Source organism: Cynocephalus volans, chromosome 4 (assembly GCF_027409185.1).
Source record: "Cynocephalus volans isolate mCynVol1 chromosome 4, mCynVol1.pri, whole genome shotgun sequence".
Lineage (NCBI taxonomy): Eukaryota > Metazoa > Chordata > Mammalia > Dermoptera > Cynocephalidae > Cynocephalus > Cynocephalus volans.
Genome location: NC_084463.1, coordinates 100570385 through 100588277, shown reverse-complemented (window position 1 = coordinate 100588277; position 17893 = coordinate 100570385). Strand labels below are relative to the sequence as shown.

The 17893-nt window shown below is 49.4% G+C and overlaps 2 protein-coding genes across 8 annotated transcripts in view; both read right to left on the bottom strand.

Moving 5' to 3' along the window:
- Positions 1–1970: 1970 nt before the first annotated feature.
- Positions 1971–12524, bottom strand: UCP3 (uncoupling protein 3). 2 transcript variants are annotated; one of them, XM_063093086.1, is made up of 8 exons: positions 12432–12524; positions 9400–9505; positions 8878–9097; positions 8187–8397; positions 7759–7959; positions 6601–6702; positions 5946–6126; positions 1971–3192 (listed from the first exon to the last, which is right to left on the bottom strand). In XM_063093086.1, exons 3-8 carry the CDS (start codon positions 9001–9003, stop codon positions 3078–3080), a joined length of 936 nt encoding a protein of 311 aa, XP_062949156.1. In that variant the 5' UTR covers positions 9004–9097; positions 9400–9505; positions 12432–12524; the 3' UTR covers positions 1971–3077. The 2 variants fall into 2 exon arrangements, with proteins under 2 accessions (XP_062949156.1, XP_062949157.1); XM_063093087.1 differs by lacking the exon at positions 9400–9505.
- Positions 12525–15844: 3320 nt separating this feature from the next.
- C2CD3 (C2 domain containing 3 centriole elongation regulator) overlaps positions 15845–17893 on the bottom strand; it is a 126708-nt gene continuing 124659 nt past the window's right edge. For all 6 annotated transcript variants that reach the window (XM_063093787.1, XM_063093793.1, XM_063093789.1 and 3 more), the window contains one exon: positions 15845–16621. In XM_063093787.1, the coding sequence (XP_062949857.1) occupies positions 16481–16621 (141 nt within the window). In that variant the 3' untranslated portion in view covers positions 15845–16480. The remainder of the gene's footprint in view (positions 16622–17893) is intronic.

The window sequence follows — 17893 nt, the reverse complement described above, 5'->3', positions numbered from 1 at the left end:
AATGCACTTTGTTCTTATTTTGTTTCTGGTCTTTTGCTCAAGCCATTCCCTATGTCTAGAATGATTTTCACCCACCTTCCTTTGCCTGGACAATTCCTTTAGGTGTTTTTCTCCAAGAAGCTCCCTGGCCCCCAAACCAGGTCAGGTGTCCCTCATCTGTGTACCCACTCTTGAGTTCCTTGTACATTCACCTCTATTTGTTGCTTTTACCATTCTGTATGGTATATATATATATATATATATTTTGGTGGCTGGCTGGCATGGGGAGCTGAACCCTTGACCTTTGTGTTAAAAGGCTGCGCTCTAACCAACTGAGCTAATTGTCCAGCCCGTCTGGTAATTAATGGTTTGCGGTTTATTTGTCTTTCTTGCCTCAGTATCCTCTACCCCAATGAGCTCCTTGAAGACAGATTTGGCTTTGTTTACCTCAGTAATATAACGTGTGGCTTATAACGTATGTACAACGAATACTTTCATTTCTATAGCACTCTGCAGTCTTCAAAGTGCCCTGACACAAATGAACTTATCTACAGAGACCTAATTACATTTCCTTAGTTAAGATTCATTCCTCCTGAATAAAATATTCTTTAAAAAAATATTTCCTTTACTTACAAGATTTCTGTGAAGTCAGTTATCTGTTATGTCATTAATGTGACTGAGTCAGGGCTCAAACTATCTCAGTTTTGCCTGATATACTAGAAGAATTTGAGAAAATCAGATTTCTTTTGAATGACTTGACTGGAGGTAGGTGTCTATGGGTGTGTGGTGGGGAATGGGTGCACAGAACTCACACATGGGCCTCAGCTAGTGATTTGATCTTTTCTCATGAGTTCACATCCTGGCTTTCCTGGAGACAGAAATTTGAGCCAGGACTAGAAAAGGCATGCTGTAGCTTGGAGGAAACTATATCAGTTCTTGGAATCACAGAAGTAAAGAGCCTTAGGTGATCTGGTTCAACCTCTGCCTTTAAGAATTGGAAAAGAGAGCTAGTATTTTGCCCAGGAAACTTCTGAAGACCTCTCTTCAGACCTCCAACCAATCTCATTTTCCCTTCTCCAAAAGGCTGGACTTAGAGGTCCCTAGGTTCCTGATCCCAATCAAAATATCCCTTAGAAGAATTTATATCTCCTTTCTCTGTGCATCATCATCTGAATAGTATCCTCTGGGTAGATGATGTGTTAATACTGCTATATAGAAATTCATAGAAGATAAAGTTCCTGGCCCCTAGGAACTTACAAACTTAGACCAGGAGTCTGAGAGAGATTTGCATGTCAGTCAAGTCAAAAGAGACTTATTAATACAGGTTTTATTTGAAAACCAAACCAACATTAAATCAAAATAATTTTTATTTTTTTGCTTTTGCACTATTCAGTTTGTACATGTAGATGATCTCAAGTTATAATTTAAACTTAGGAAAGTGCTGAGGATGAGTGAACATTCACTTTTTCCCTGGGTGTGGAGGAGTCAGCAGAGAAGAAGGCAAATGACATTGCTGAGCAGCTGCTGTATTCCACAGCATTATAGTTCAGTCCTCACAGCAAGTCTGTGAAGTTGGGATTGTTACTCCCACTTCTCTGGTAAGACACCGAGGTGCAAGGATTCCCTCTGGTTAGGTAGCTAGTAAGGTAGGGTGGTGGTGAGGTTTGAATTCAGTTTTGACTATCATCAGAGCCACACAAGGCTGCTAAGCAGAAAAAGACACTGGCATTCTGGGTGCCCATTATCAATTTGAAGGACATGCAATCTTAAGCTTGAAGTAGGTCATCTGGCTCAACCCTGCCTTTTGCAGATGGAGGAGCCAAAGCCCTAAAAGGTAGAGTGACTTACCTGCAATCAAATGGGTTAAAAGAGGGCAGAAGGAAGTGTAGGCATGTGTGTGGGGCCAGAGCTGGCCCAACCCTGACAAATAGGAAGCCTGAAGGGAGAAAGGAAAATTCTGTCCAAGAAAGAGAAGGCAGAAAAGCAGCTGCTCTTATTCTCACACCTGAGGTGTGAATTCCTTTACTGAGTCATAATAATTTTACAAAAATTATGAGTCCTGCTACTTTAGGCTGCCAGCCAGTCATCTACCTCTTTACCCTCAAGCCCCACAAGCCTTCATGAAGGTGCCTCACAACTGAACCAGGCAGTGGAGGCTGCATGGAGTGGGTGAGGCTCCTGTGGCTTCATGTCACCCGCTGTCAGCCTGGACCCTGAATCCCTGGTTCCTTTGGTCTCAGCCCTAGACAACTGTGTCTCTCAAAAACTTCTTCCCTGGCAAGTCCTGACAAAATCTTTCCCAAGGCATTGTCCTTATATTTCCAATCGTACAGAGCTTTTGCTGTTATAAAGTGCTTTCATGCCCCGCTTCTCTCTTGATCCTCATAACACCCGTGGTGAGGTAGGCAGGGAAGGGATTATCACCCCCATTTTACAGGAAAGGGGCCAAGGCTGCCCTCTTGAGTCTCCAGTGTCATCAGGGAATGATTACAAGCCTCAGCCTCCAATGGCCCACAGGACCGCTTTGGCACAGGTTTTAGGTTTTCTCTTTTGTTTCTCACATTTCCTAGAATCCCAATGGATTCTACGTGGCAGACGCATTACAAGTAGGCTTTTGATGCATGTGCAACTGTTGTAAGCTTTGTGTCGCTTCTGCAGTGTCCCTCTAGACTCCTTCGCTGATTTCCAACTGTATTATGTGCCACTCCTGTCCCAGGATTGCAGTCTTGCCTGTTTATGGTTCATTGTCTACTCAGATTTTTCAGGGGATACACGTTTGCAAACTTCTGTTTTATCCAAGTCGATCTGTTCTGATTCCATTTCTCCTGCCTAAATGTTAGGCATCCAACCTAACGAGTTTCAAAAATTAATATAATTTATTTCCCATCTTATCAGTGCAAAACAAAGATGTTCTTAAGAAAAAGTGCTGAAGACCAGAATCCTTCCTCCTTGTCTACGTCTATTTCTTGAATCAGCAGCAAGTAAACAGTTCCGTAAACATGTGTGGATCTGTGTCCATGTGTGCATGGACCCACTGTTTTATTCCATTCTTAACTGGTTTTGTACAAGCTAAGTATCAAGTAGCCATCCGGTCTTGTTCAAAATGGAGATTCCCGTAACATCTGGACATTCATCAAGGCCCGTTTCATCTGCTCATAGGTTACAAACATCATCACATTCCAGCCTCCCAAACGCAAAAAGGAGGGTGTAAATCTGATGAGGAAAACAACCAAAACATTAGGTGGAGTGGGCGAGGAGACCACAAATAGATCTATTGTGCTCTCCGCCATACACAGTGTTAGTGCCATAGGACCTAGACTTCTGTTTGTTACGAGCATGTTCTGAGATGTATTCTTTTTCTTCTCTGCTGAAGGGATTTAGGCAGAAGTTGGAGTCAGGAAGGGAAAGAAAACTAACATTTTGAGCCAAGTTACTGTGTCAGGCAGTAAATTCTCACAACCCACTTCTATAGGGTAGCTATGACTGTGGCCAGGTCTCTTTTTTAGAAACTGAGGCCCAGAGAGGTTAAGTAGCTCAACCAAAACCACACAACTAGGAAATATCAGAGATGGGGTTTACACGAGCTGTTTGACCTGACCACACCCTGCTACTGGGTGTCTGGGCTCATTTACATCCTGAGTGGACACCTGTGAGGAGGCCCTGTCCCAGGACACCTAGAAGCTGGGGTACTGCAGGGTGAAGACAGTGTGGCACCAAATTTAGCTCATCTCCAGAGAGCCCACCTGTGCTGTGGTGGCCTAGCAGGGACAGAGTCCCTCACCTCAGCTGTATATCACCCACCCAGGGAGGAGCCTATGACCTGGCCTCTGCCCTCCCCCCAGCCTCTCTCCCCACTAATCCTTTCCTGGGCCCTTTCGCTTCTGCCAGATGCAGCTCCTTACAGTTCCCTGACCATGCCAGGCCCTCTTACTTCCATGCCTTTGCTCATGCTGCTCCCTCTGCTTGGAATGTCCCCTATTCTCTTCTTTGCTTGGCTAGATGCTCTTCATTCTGTAGGACTCAGCTTGGGCACCATAACCTCATGCCATAGCCTTTCCTGAAGCTTCACAGGGACTATAGCATTGAGGCAATGAATGTGAACTCTGGAGTCAGACCTGGGTTCACATTCTTTACAACCTTGGACAAGTCACTGAATCTTTCTGAGCCTCAATTTCCTCATCTATAAAATGAGGAAAATAAATAATAGTATCTTCCTTATAGAGTTGTTGTGCAGATTACATGAGTTAATGTTGGACAGCACACAGCAAAGGACCCAGGGTCTGTAAACGCTCAATAGATGTCACCTACTTATCTGCTCCTCTTTGAGGGAAGCATAGCCTGGGCCTGGCACACACAGACACTCAGTAAGTGTCTGACAAGTGAAAGAATAAACTGAGACAAGTGGCTACAGCTGAAGACTGTAATGATAGAGGCACTTAGCAAAAGAACAATCTGAAATAAAGTTTTGTTATGTCATTCCCAGGCTGGAAAAGCTGTAGTGGCTCCTGTTTGCTTGTTGTGTCCAATCTAACATTGGGAACCAGAAAACTATCTGCTGAAGGCATCAGTGGTGGGAGGTGAGAGCCAAGCAAAGAGCTTCACAGTAGCATAAATAACAACATGCTGGGTATGGCCTCTGATGGTCTGGGCTTGAGCCACAGCTCTGCCATTTTAACTTGTGATCCTGGACAAGTTACTTAACTTTTCTGAGACTCAATCTCTTCCTCAGTAAATGTGGAGAATACTACTAGTCCAGGGAGTTGTTGAGATAACATATGTAAAATGCTTAGCACAGGCCTAATATATAATAACAGCCATCATGATGATTGTAAATAACCTACATTATTGCGTGCTTGCTTCGTGCTAGGGTCTCTGGGAGATAAAAGATGTATCAGCCATCAGTCCTTGGCTTTAAGGTGCTTGTGCTCACAAATACTGTAATATGAGGCAGGAGGTAGTAAACACCATAAAAATGGTATCAAATGGTATTGCCGAAGTTCACAGGGAGGAGGGAAAATTTATACCTAAGAGTGCCAGAGAAGACTAGTTTGAACTAGTCTTGAAGGATGGCTAAGATTTAGAGCATGTAGATAGCGAGGGAAAGGCATTCCACTCAGAAGGAAAGGTAAGTGCAGAGGCACGAAGCAAGAAAACATCAAGTGTGTTGGGATAGTGAGCATGGTGGTCAGGTTGCTATCAGCGTGATCAGTGATCATGGCAGTGGGTTGTGAAAAGTCTCAGGATTACTAACCACCCTTCCCTCCTTCTCCTCCACCCCAAAAGTTTGGAGATAGACAGTACTTTTACTTACCCTAGATTCCTTTTTCTTGATAAGGCTTCCCTAACTGTAGTGGAGTGAATTATGTTCCTCCAAAACTCCCTGAAGCTTGAATCGTGTTCCCCAAGTGTTATGTATTAGAAATGTAGCCCCCACTGTGACTGTTAAGAGGGTGGAAAATCCTATTATGGTAACTGAAAGGTGGAGCCTTGAAGAGGTAACTGGATTGTAGGACCCTGCAGTAGTGAATGGATTACAAATGGTGGTCAGGGGCGTGGCTGTGAGGGCTTTAAAAGGAGAGGAGAGTTTGTCTTTCTCTCTCTCTGCTCTCTTTGCTTCCACCACCTTGCAACATGAGACCCCTCAGTCACTGTCACCACCACCAGATGAACTTTGGACTTCCCAGCCTCAGAAACTGTAAGCAACAAATTTTTTCTTTCTAAATTATTCAGTTCCAAGTATTTTGTTATAAGCAACAGAAATGTGCTAACATACTCTTCAAATCAGGTTTTGTTCACTTTTTTCTTCCCCCCGCTTCCATAATTCTTTATATTTCTCCTTTGTGGCATTCACATCTGTACTGTTCATCACTGTGTCCCCAGATTGACCCATGGTAGGCATGTTAGAAAAGACAGAGGCTGAGTTCTCTGCGAGGGAGTGCTGGAGGAATGAGGAGGAGGAGGCTTACCCCTTGTAGAAGGCTGTGGGGCCCTCCTGGGCCACCATCCTTACCATACAGTCCAGGGGGCTGTGGTACTGGCCTGGGGGTGAGTTCATGTACCTAGTCTTCACCACATCCACTGGCGAGGCCACCACTGTGGCACAGAAGCCAGCTCCGAAGGCAGAAACAAAGTGGCAAGGGAAGTTGTCTGTAGACAGAAAGGGAAGAGCAAATATCAGGGAGTACACTTGTTCCTGTTCCACGTGTGTTCATCTCTTGTCCCCAACTGAACCTTGAACTCCTTGAGCATAGGGATAATATTTTCCATATCTCTCACAGTGCCAAGGGCTGAGCTCTCGGTACGTACTGGCAAACTAGAACTGGGCTGTGACAGAGCTGAAAGGTCATCCAGCCCAACCACCTCATTTGAGGAAACTGAAGTCAGAGAAGGTGAGAGACCTTGCTTAAAGACACATAGTGAGAAGTGGCGCTGGGACTGGAACCCAGGTCTCTGGCCTCCCAGCCCAGGCTTCTTTCCTACTTGTCACAGTGCTGTGCTGGGCACTTTTTACTGGGCACACTCCTCTCTTTACTCCTTCTAAAGCCCAGTTGCCTCTGGGTGGTGCTCATGCTGCGGTGCCCTGCTGAGGGATGGCTGTCTGCCAGGAGCCCAGGGCCTCACCAGTGAGTAGGTGATAGTCCAGCAGCTGCTCCTTGACGATGTCGTAGGTCACCATCTCAGCACAGTTGACAATGGCATTCCTTGTGATGTTGGGCAAAGTTCCTGTTAGGAAGGCAGTGGGGGATGATGAACGAGGCATGGGAGAAGTGGACACCCTGGCTGTTAGGCCACAGGCTCCATTTTGGGGGACAACGTGCCCCATTCCGATGGTCTCAGCCAGAGGAACCCACCTCAGCTGAGCAGACTGCACACTTTCCTTTCCAGGGTTAACAACTTTCAGATTATCCATGCCCTCCTCAGAGACAGAAAACAGAGAGGCTCACTTGTGTTTGGCCACATTTTGGAGGAAAATCTGCAATAGCCATCAAAATTAAAATATGCCTCCCTGACACCAGCTGCAGCCAGAAAAGGAAGTCATTCTTTGGAAGAGAGAGGTGGGCTCTTGGAACAGTGACATAATGTAGCACCAGCTGGGTCCTAGAAGAGAGGTTTTATGGATGAGGGGACAGCCCTTGGGGGGCTTCCAGCCAGTGAGTGTAGAGCTAGGGCTGTGACCCTGGTGTCTTGTCCTTAAACCTCACTAGGTCACTGTTTCTTCTGCAAGGATTCATGAGACCTCTGGTCCACATGACGGAGAGATTGCAGCATTTGTTAAGGTGGCCACCGTGTAGACACGTAGGGCACCGTAAAGTCTTTGCTTGCAAGGAAGCCCTCCTCACGGCCTCTCCCGCACCCCACTCCTCACAGCAGTGATCCTGGATGCTGCTGTTTTTTTCTCTGCGCCCTGCTTGAAGGCCCTATCCTTCCATCTCCACACACCTAGAGTCTGCTCAGCCTCTGTGGCCCAGCTTAGGTGTCACCATCTCTGTGGAGCCAGCATGGTCTCTCCCACCTCCAGATCTGTACCTCTGCGGGTGGGGAAGGTGTCTTCTATTCATTCCTTTCTGGCTCAGCTCCCTGCACATGGTGAGGGGTGGGTAAATTGAAACGAACTAGACATTGTGGCAGGTCAGGGAGGTATTTTTGGTTGGGCTATTCTTTGAATCACTGGAACACACCATGCTGGGAGTTCCCTTCTTGCTCAGTTTCCTGCCCCGCCTCTCAGCTCTTGGTAGAGTGAGCTCCGCCCAAGGCCCCCTGCCTGCAGTCCAGACTTACCTTTCCACAGGCCCCTGATGCCTTCCTCCCTGGCGATGGTTCTGTAGGCATCCATAGTCCCGCTGTATTTCCTCTCGCTCCTGGGCCCCAGCTGCACGCTGGCCTGAAATCGGACCTTCACCACATCCGTGGGCTGGGCACAGGTGACCGCCATGGCCCCCGTGGTGCAGCCCGCCAAAATCCGGGTAGCAATGCTGGAGTCTGGGAGGAGCAGAGAGAGGAGCGGAGAGAGTGGGCCGCTGCTCCGCACCGAACCCCTCTCGGGTCGCCGCTGCTCTCCACCGGGCTGCGCTCGCTCCCTGGGTTGAGGGTGAGGAGCTGCCCCACGCCCCCGGCTCGCCTTTCAGTCTGTGCGGCCCGGCTCCCCTGCCCCACACGCTGGGCTTCTGCACACCCCCGTGGTGTCCACAGGGGCCCCGGGCACTCACGGTCTGCTCCTTTGGGGGTGTAGAACTGCTTGACGGAGTCGTAGAGGCCGATGCGGATGGAGGCAAAGCTCATCTGGCGCTGTAGGCCGGCGACCAGCCCATTGTAGGGGCTGCGGGGGCCCTCGGTGCGCACCATGGTCAGGATGGTGCCCAGCACGCCGCGGTACTGCACACTGCGGGCCGCCTGCACCGCTTGGCTCTCCCCCTGGATCTGAGGGACAGCCCATGGCGGCATGAGGAGCTGTGTGCCCGGGGGACCTGCCTGGCCGAACCTTGAGAAGGAGCATGCGCATCACAGCCATCACACAGCAGTGAAAATAGCTGACGTTTGTGCAGCATGTTAACAGTACACAAAGCAGTATCATACACGGCGTGTGGCCTTTGACCCTGACAGCTGATCCGTAGGGCACATTGTTTCCCATTTTATAAATGGTTAGTGGCCAGTCCAAGGATGGTTTACAAAGTAGGGCTCGGCATGAAGGGCCCTGTCACATCATGCCAAGGCATTCAGATTTTTGTGTCCTGGGCGATGGCAATGGGGAGGAAGCAAGGAAGGGTCCTAAGCAGCGGAGTGAGTGGCCTCATGGGGTTCTGTGTGAGGAAGGGCACGTTGGTGGCCTGATGGGGGCTGTGCTGGAGAACTAGCCCTTCTTTTGATGTGAACAGTGACCTCTGGCCAAAGGGCCCCTACCTGCAGGCGGACCTTGGCTGTGTCCAGCGGAAAGGTGAGGAGATCAGCAAAACAGGCCGCTGTGCCTGCCCCCAGGAATTTCACAGCTGTTGTGGGTGGCACTTCTGAAGGCTTCAGTCCAACCATGGTCCCGAAGGCTCTGCTGGGTCTCTTTGGGGCCCAGCGGAAGTCCAAGGAGAGAGGCTGCCCTGCAACCCTGAGCTTTACTGCAAGGAGGAGTCTGCAGGAGACAACCCAGAGAAGGCAGATGGAGCCTGTGCTGTCAGGCCCAGCCCCCAGGCGCCCCTCAGCACCCTGGAGGGACTTTAGAAGTGAGAATCCTGGGCATTGCCACATGTGAGCTGCATGAATTAGGCCTATAAACACAGGTCACTATCCCTCATATCTTGCAATCCTCACCCTGTTCTCCTCCCCCCGCCCCCCACCATGGGGCAGGCAGGCCTGGTAGTGAGATCTTCACTGTATAGATGAGGAAACCAAGGCACAGGCAGGGACCAGACCCGGTTCTGACTCCACACACACCCTGGTCTCCCTAGGATCAAGCTGCTTCCTGTGAGAGGCCTTCTCTGCTAATCCTGCTCCCCGAGGTGTGCAAAGTCTGCTGAGTCTCATCATTTCAGATCCTTCCCTGCCAAATAAGTGAAATAAACATTCCTTGTGACTCAATGAAACTGTTATTCATCTTGGATGAAGACTTTTTTTTTGGCAAGGCTGCCTGAATATGCACTTGGTATACGTAAAACAAACAAAAACAAGCCAATGTGGTAGTGTGGATATCCATGGTCTTGCTTTTTGTTGAGGGCATTCAAAGCCCTTTGCAGTTGCTAAATGGTTTGCAAACCCATCTATGAGGTATTAAGTGCCAAGCATATGGAGTAATGGCTTGGTGAGGAAGGCTGGGTGAGCATCACTACCCTGCTTGGCAGACGTAGAAAATGGACCTAGAAAGGCTGAGATCTCTGCAGGTGGGCACAGTAAGGCCCTGTCCTCTCTGGTGTTTTTCCCTCAGCCTGTCTTCCTGCCTTTCTGAGCTGCCTCTCTGAGAAGGGTCCAAGAAGGGTCTTTAGGAGACTGGTGTGGAGCCTCAGTGGCCACAGAGCTGAGGAGATAGCATCACAGATGTGCTAGGAGAACCACCCTCTACCTACCTCCTTCCCTGCTCCCCTTTGCCCTACAGACCAGCAGCTTACAGGCTTGTCTCCTTCAGGGTGGCTCTGGCTCCTCTGCCTGGGGGCTGAAAGGCAGCATGCAGGCGTGGGGGAGCAAGTGCCTCTCCCAGTGCTGCATCCTGGTAGCCTCTCTCTCCCAAGCCCTGGCATTTCCCCTGTCCTTCACACCTCTGCAGCGACTGGGCTGTGGGACCTCAGCATCATGAAGCTGAAGATCTGACTCAGAGTTGGGGAGGCCCTTGGGGTTGTGTTCTCTAGAATCTCATTCTGGTTGTAGGCATGTACCTTCTTTACAACCTTTGTTGGGGGGCCACCCAGGCTCTAAGGAAAAAAACTCTACAAGTCAGGTAGTTTTCTCCACTTTCAGACTGAGGCTTAGACAGGTGAAATGACCTGTCTGGGGTCACACAGAGAGCAGAGGTGGGATTCCCACCAGGATGTGTGATGACTCCAGTGCATTCTCTGCTATAGGCCATGTGGCATGGGGGGGTTGTGCTGTGCCAGACTCTGCAGGGAGCACTTTGTGGGCTTTGCCTCCTGCTAAGACTGGGTCTATCTTCCTGGGGAGGCCTGTTCTCCATCAGCTGGAGGGCTGAACTGCTAGGCTGGGCTTCCTTTCTGAACCTACTGTCTCCAGCTGCCTCTGGCCCACCTTCTTGTAGAAATGAGCTCATTGGCTGCAAAGTTTTCCCCGCTAGATGGGGAGACCCAAAGAAAGGAATGAGATCTATGTATCCTGCTTCTCTGTGAAACCTGGTACAGGGAGGGCACTCAGAGGAGCCAGGGAAGACCAGTTGACCAAAGAATCCACTTGCTGAAGTGGGGAAATGGGAAATGAGATCAGAGACGACCACAGAGGCCTTTGGTAGAGGGCCTTGAAAGCCAGGGTTACACATAATCTACTGGAGGATAGGGGGTGGTTGGTAGTTTTCAGGTAGGGAAATGACACCATCAGACCTGTGTTCAGAACATGCTGGTGCAAGCGTTGAGGATGGACTGGAAAGGAGAGATGGGAGGCTCAGAGACCAGCGAGGAGCTTGTTGGAATGGTGCTAGCAAGAGATGTTGAAGCCTGAATTTGGTCAAGAGCAGCAGCCAGGGGTGAAGTTGGAGCCGATTCTAGGGGCAGTCCTGATCCACCCAGGGTAAACAGAATGAATGGACATGGACTCAGGTCAAAAGCCACACCTGGGTGGAGGGCTGTAGGACTTTTACTGGTCCAGTTGGGAGAGAAGGGGAGGCCACAGTGGTGGGCACAGGTAGGGGCTACTCTGAGGCCGATGCTCCCCTGCCTTTTTCCCTCTTCACTCCAGCCTCCTGAATCATTACTTGAAGAACCCTAGCAGCCAGCAGACCTTTGCCACTGGCCAGAAGAGGAAGAAGTTGAGAGTGGAATTGTCATCCCTGTAGCTCTGTTGGGGCACCTGGAGGATGGGACGTTTTACCCTGCATGGCCCATTAATGTCTGCTGAGTGCCTTATAGACAATGACTAATTCAATTCCTTTTTTAAAGCTGTAAGGTAGTTGCTATTACTATTTTCACTTCATAAACAAGGGACTTGAAGCATCAAGGGCTTTAGCTAGTCATACAGCTGGAGTGATGAAGCTGAGATTGGCACCCAGGTCTGTTTGACACCTGAACCTGTGCCTGTTCCACTGCCAGAAAGTCTCAGACTCCAGGAAGAGGATCCTTTGAGCTGCTTGTTTATAGAGTGGACTCTTGGCCATCAGCCCCAGAGATCCTGGTTCAGGTCTGGGGTGGGGCCTGGGAATCTGCATTAGAAACAGTAGCTCTGAAGCCTGAGTCAGAGGACCCCGTTCTGAGATATCCTACTTGGCGCCATGCTGCCTCCCCAACTCCAACCCCACCCTCGCTGGCAAAGCTGCCACAGCATCACCACTAAGGAAGCCGCCTGGGTACAGAGTGACCAGAGGCTCTGTAAACCTCCCAGCACACGACCTGGGCCAGGCCTCAGGCCATTGGTGCCTCCACTATCTCTACTTGGGAAAGGGCTCCTGCACTCTCATGGGGAAAGGGCTTTATGCTCTGGAGGAATCCTAGAAATTCTGGGCCAAAGAAGAAAGCAACTTCCTACCTATGGGGATTTGCAAAATCCCACCAGAAGCACCCAGCAGGGCAAGGGGAGTGAGTCCTGGATGAGTGACACAAATGCTGGGTTCAAGCCCCAGCCCTGCCACAGTGCCCTCATCAGGGTTGCAGTTCCCTCATCTTGACAATCTTGTCTGGCAGGGGCCAGACAATCTCTATCAGATGCTATGGCTAGTGGTTCCTGCCAGCTCCTGGCTGCTCTCTGTAAGCCTCCGATGAAAGGGAGGACAAGAAGGGAGAGGCAGAGGGTGCTAGGGGAGGAGAATGGGGTCTTACCTGTGAGTCCAGCCAGGGTAGGGGCAGCATAGGGGCTCCTTAGGGCTCCAACCCAGGAGGTGGCAGCAGGGATTTGATGGCTCCTCTTTGCCATTCACTGTTGTCTCTGCTGCCTCCTGCTTGGCACTGGTCTTTATACACCCCAGCTGACCTGAAACCTTATCCTAGAGAAGCTGGTTGACAGCTTGATCACTTGACCAGAGGCTGGCTGGTGAGGGGCAGAAGGTGAGGGGAGAGGTCAGTGAGTTCCAAATCTGGTTCATTTCCCTTGACTTGGGGCTCTTCAATATAGCTCCTTCAAACTGCCTTGGTGATGAGGGTAAAAGGGGGGTGTGGTGGACCTGTCATCTTTGAGAGTACAAAGATCAAGGCCTCCTACGGTAGCCTGTGCTGGGTTCTCCCAGGCCTCCTCTAAATAATGTTGATGATAACTGTCATTTCTTAGTGCCCCCTATGTGCTAGATATTTTACATGCATTACTTCTATTTTTCACAACCCCGTGAGGTATGTACTATTAGGATTCTAAATTTTTAAAAATAGCAGATTTATTGAGATACAACCTATTTAAGGTGTACAATTTAAATGGTTTTTAGTACATTCAGAGTTGTGCTGCCATCACCACAATCTATTTTAGAACGTATTCATCCCCCCCACCAAAAAAACCTCCATACATATTAGCAGTCACTTCCCTTCCCCATCCCCCCAGCCAACCACTAATCTACTTTTGGTTTTTATAGATTTGCCTGTTTTGAACATTTCATATAAATAGAATCATACAAGATGTGCTCTGTTGTGACTGGCTTCTTTCACTTAGCATAGTAGTGTTTTCAAAGTTCATCCATGTTGTAGTATGTTATCAGTACTTTATTCCTTTTTATTGCTGAAGATCCTAAAATTGTAATGTTTATTTTACAGAGGAGAAAACAATCTCAGGGAAGGCAATGACTTACCCAGGGCCTATCTGCTGTGACCACTCTTCTCAATGTGATGACACTTTGAGGCTTCAGCGTGGACACCGTTGGAGTCAAAGCTGGGGCAGGGTGGGAAGGGTCCCCTTTAGGCCCCATCTATAGGCACTGAAAGTAAGGGTTGCGCGCGTAGCTGAACCAGGGACTCAGGTGACAGAGGAAGGGGGGGAGGGGAGAAAAGGAGGAGAGGAGATGGGGAGAAGGGAAGGAAGGAAAGGGAGCTAATGTGGGGGGGCAGAATAGTAGGCAGAGGCCATTTCTGGATTTGGGAGCAGAGCCACAGTCACACAGCAGGTGGTCAGAAGTCCAGAAGCTTAAGTGCAAAGCTTGGCCTGTACTTGTTCTCTTCCTTGGACCAGACCCTGCCCTTAATGTCAGCAGAACAGGCAGTGGCATTAATGTTATAAGAGTGGTGGCTAGGGCTGCTGAGACTGGGAGGGCTCAGGAAGCAGGTTCTGAGCTACACCTGGAAATACCAGTGTGGGGGTGTTGGGGTGGATGGCAAGGGGTATATGGCAGAGAGATGAACAGTAGGAACCCAAATGAGTGTGTGTGTGGGGGGGCATGCTGGCAGCAGGCCCTGGAAAAACCCAGAGGGAGGGAGGCTCAGTATTTTGGCCTGGGAGCTTCCTCAGGGCAGGGCCCGGTCTGTGTGCTTTGGCTCCCTGTCCCCCGAGTCCAGCCCATGCTGTAAATTCTAAGGTTGGCTGCTATGGGCTGGGATGCAGCCAGCCCCTGGGTGACCAGAAACACCTATTTTCAGCTATGTGGAAGGAGTGCTCAAAGAATGGAGACACTGGCTAGTTCTGGTGGTAGAAACCGGAATCTACCTCCTACCCTTAATCCATGCTGCAGGACTCTGCAAGCCACTTCACCTCAGAGCCATCAGTGGAAACACATCCAACTTCCAGGTATAAGCAATTGGTAAATAAGATACTCTTTGTAAGTGTAGGTGTGGGTTTCAAACCCTTAGGTACTTTTGAGTCATCAGAGGCTGTCTTCAGCCTGGGGGGTAGGGGCAGCCCATGTCTTCCTGTGGACTTACCTAAGTTGACGCTGATCAGGTTATTTAAAGGAGCTGGAGCAGGATTCGGAAGGCATATCTTTCATCTGAGGCTTTAACCCCTCAGGTGGGGCCCCTGACTGCCCCTCTGTAGACTCCCTGTGCCCAAAAGCAGGTGAAGCCCTCAGCCTTGAAAGCTCTGCCCTGACCACCTGGGAGGGAGAGTTGAGAGGGAGGCCAACCTCCGTGGGCTGGGGAATGGGGTGGGCTGGCAGGCTGAAGCTTAGCGAGCTGAATAAACAGATGAAGGGGCAGCCTGGTCTGAGGACACATCACCAGTAAGGAGGGCACTGGTGCCTTCTCCCGGTTCCAGCATCACTTTGCACCCTGAGGCTGGGCATGCTCTGCCTGCCTCACAGCTACTGGCCTGCTTGCCTCTCTACTAGTTGGCTCCAGGAGCTTCAGGAGAGTAGGTGGGGTTGACATTTCCTAAACTTCCATAATGTGCCAAGTGTGGGCGAAGCACTTTCACAAATGTCGTCTCATTTGATCTTCACCACAACCCTATGAAGCCGGGGTTATTATCTGTTTTACAGATGAGGCCACAGAGGCTCAGACAGAGCCAGGCTGGCCTCTTCTCTAGCCCCAGCTGCCTGTGTGCCCTTCTGGTTCTCTCTACAGCTGTCTGTGGCCTGGCCGATTCTCTGGCTTACCCCAAGACCCGTCTCTTCTGGGAAGCCTTCCCTAACTGCTCCAGCCCACATGGTTTTCCCCCATGAATTCTCTGAATTCAGAGCACTTACTGGTGTACCCTGTTTTGGTCACTGAGCACAGTAGCCTTGCGACATCTCTGGGGATGTCTTGTGTGGTGGATTCACTTCCTAGCTACATAAAGAGGTAAAACACTTAATTTCATTGAGCTTCAGTTTAACTATAAAATGAGCATCCTAATAACCAGCTGTTTTGAGGACAGAGTGAAATGACATGTGCTTGGGGTGAAAAGCAGAGCTCTCTCTGTTAGTTCCCTTCCAACCTTGTCACCCAGCCACACATTGCACATCTGTGTCCCTTTCTTATCCTCCCCACAGGGCCTTGTCTATGGCTCAAGTGTGGTCTGACAGCCTACACCAGAGCTACCCATCCCAGAGACAAAGGGGATTCTGAGGGACCTCTTCCAGGAGACGCCACCACTTTGCAGAGAGATTTCAAGAATCAGCAAAGGAAATACTGGCTGTCACTCTCATCTGGATCAACCTGATCTTTGGGGGAGCTCACAAGACTTATGGTAACCCTGGTCCCTTGTTCCAGATGAGCTTTTCCAGGTGACTGTATGGTTGTCAAGCTTTATTTCTGGCAGTTAGAGCGCAGATTCCTAGAACCCTATTCCAGTGGCCAACCCAGGAAACACTTGTGCACAGAATACAAATACCAATATGATTTTATTCAAACACAGGCAAGAACAATGACCTTCAGAGCTGAGTAAAAACAATAAGTTAAAAGCATGATTAGAATTTCAGACAATCAGGTAAAAAGTTTGAAGGAGATTTCTTCCTCCTCTCCTATTGATTAATTTAACACAGCATAAAAATAATTTATATCTATAAAATACTTTTATTCCCAAGCAAATGAATTTGAAGTGGCCCTAAGATTTCCTTGGCTATGCATGATGCACACAATCTACCACCCGCCCACCAGCTCCAACCTTTAAGGTGAGACGGCCCACCATATTCAGGCAGAGGGTGGGCTCATGTCAGCAGTCAGCTGGGTCAAGGGCACTGGGAGGAGCTTCTCCACTGAAAGATGCCTGCCTGGGTCCCTTGGTCAAAAGATGGGTGGGCCACTTGGGCACTGGAATCCTTTTGTTTCCAGCCTTTGCTTCACCATAGAAGAAGCTGAAGTTGTGGCAGGTGGACACTGGGCTGGTTTGGGTCACTCCTCAAGTCTGAACTGACTGGGTCTCAAGGCACCCATGGACTAGGCTGGTGGTGGTTTCAGGGCACCAGAGTTGGTGCCTCCTGCAAGTCAGGCAGGGCTGAAGGAGGGGGCAGGTAGCTCCTTCTCTCAGTCCCTCAGGCTGCTTAGTCTTTCTGGGAGTACTGGGAACAAAATATCCGTGCAATCCTGCGAGTTTCTTCCTCAGGCAGGTTGGGAGGGAGCGAGGTAGGTCTGGGGCGACAAGGCCTTTGGGACAGGACTCCCCTGGTGGCTTTGCTCTTGTCCTGGGGAGGAAGAAGTCAGCTAGGTTAGCACTGAGGATATGGCACTGCCAAGAGATGACTTTGGATCCTCTCATCTTTTAGTTCTTTGGCTAATATTTACATAGGGGTGACTGGTTTACAAAGCACTTTATATACCTTATCTTGTTTAACCATCTCCTCAACCCCATAAAGTGAGTACATCATTTCCTCATCTCCATGTCATGGATGAGGAAACCAGTTCAGATGGAATAAACTCAAGGTCCCAGAGCTCTGAGTAGCAGAGCTGAGATGTGAACCCTAGCTCAGGCTCTTTCTGTGCCTCTGGAGGAGGGGACTGTCACGTCCAGGACAGGTTTGAAGCCTCATCCCTTCTCTTGCTGAATGAATCTAGACAAGTCTTTTGTGCTCTGAGGTATGACTGGCTCATATGTGATCACGGGAATATATCCAACTCCTGGGGAGAAGATATTGAATAATATACTCTTTGAATGCCCTTTGCAGTCCCTGGAGCTGCCAGGTTGCCATGAAGCAAATACCCACTGCCCTACTACTAAACATCTGTCTTGGGCTGACAGGGCATCATTAATTCCACCTTTGAAGTGCCTGCCTTTGGGTTATGGCATCATGGTTCTCTGGACTCTCACACTCATTTGCTTATTCAACCTTTTTATTTTTTGCTTACTCTGAGCCAGGTTCCTGTGCTGAAGGAGCTCAAAGTTATACAGGAAAGTCACCCAGGCAGGTGTTGGAGAGGAAGGCCCCAGGGAAGAAGTGGAGGCCTGGTAGGTGGAAGAGGCAGTGCTGAAAGGAGATAGTAGTAGTCCCTGAAGGCAAACCTGGCTGACTTTGCAGCATGCAGCCTGCCCTATGGATAGATATCTCTTCCCTGTCCCCAAATCCCATGAGCTGAGACCTTCACAAGCTGACAGAGCACTGAGAGCACACTGTACCACTCCCCAGGACTGAGAATCAGCTTGGTGGAGACCCTAGAGATTGGGACTACCTCCCTGCCCCCTGCAATTCTGCTAATGGGAAACTGAGGACCAGCTAGTTTCTCCTAGGATCAGTGACATTCAGTAATCCCTTTGTTCCTTCATTTCTTTAACTTTTTTAATGGCTACTATGAGAAGGAGAGAGAAATGAACAAAAGTCAGTTCTTGACATTCAGAGCTCAGAGTTAAGCTCTAAGAGACAGAGAGATCTATCCAAAGAATTAGAATAGCAACCAGAATGAGATAAGGGGAATAGGGGTTGGCATTCCTGCTCTACTGCCAAGGCATCAGTTTCCCCACT

Coding starts and splice junctions, on each gene's coding strand:
- UCP3 (XM_063093086.1), bottom strand. CDS start 9,003: ATGGTTGGACTGAAGCCTTCAGAAGTGCCACCCACAACAGCTGTGAAA. Junction 6,703..7,758: donor CATCAGGGGCCTGTGGAAAG/GTAAGTCTGGAC, acceptor CCTTCCTAACAG/GAACTTTGCCCAACATCACA. Junction 6,127..6,600: donor GGACTATCACCTACTCACTG/GTGAGGCCCTGG, acceptor TTCTGTCTACAG/ACAACTTCCCTTGCCACTTT.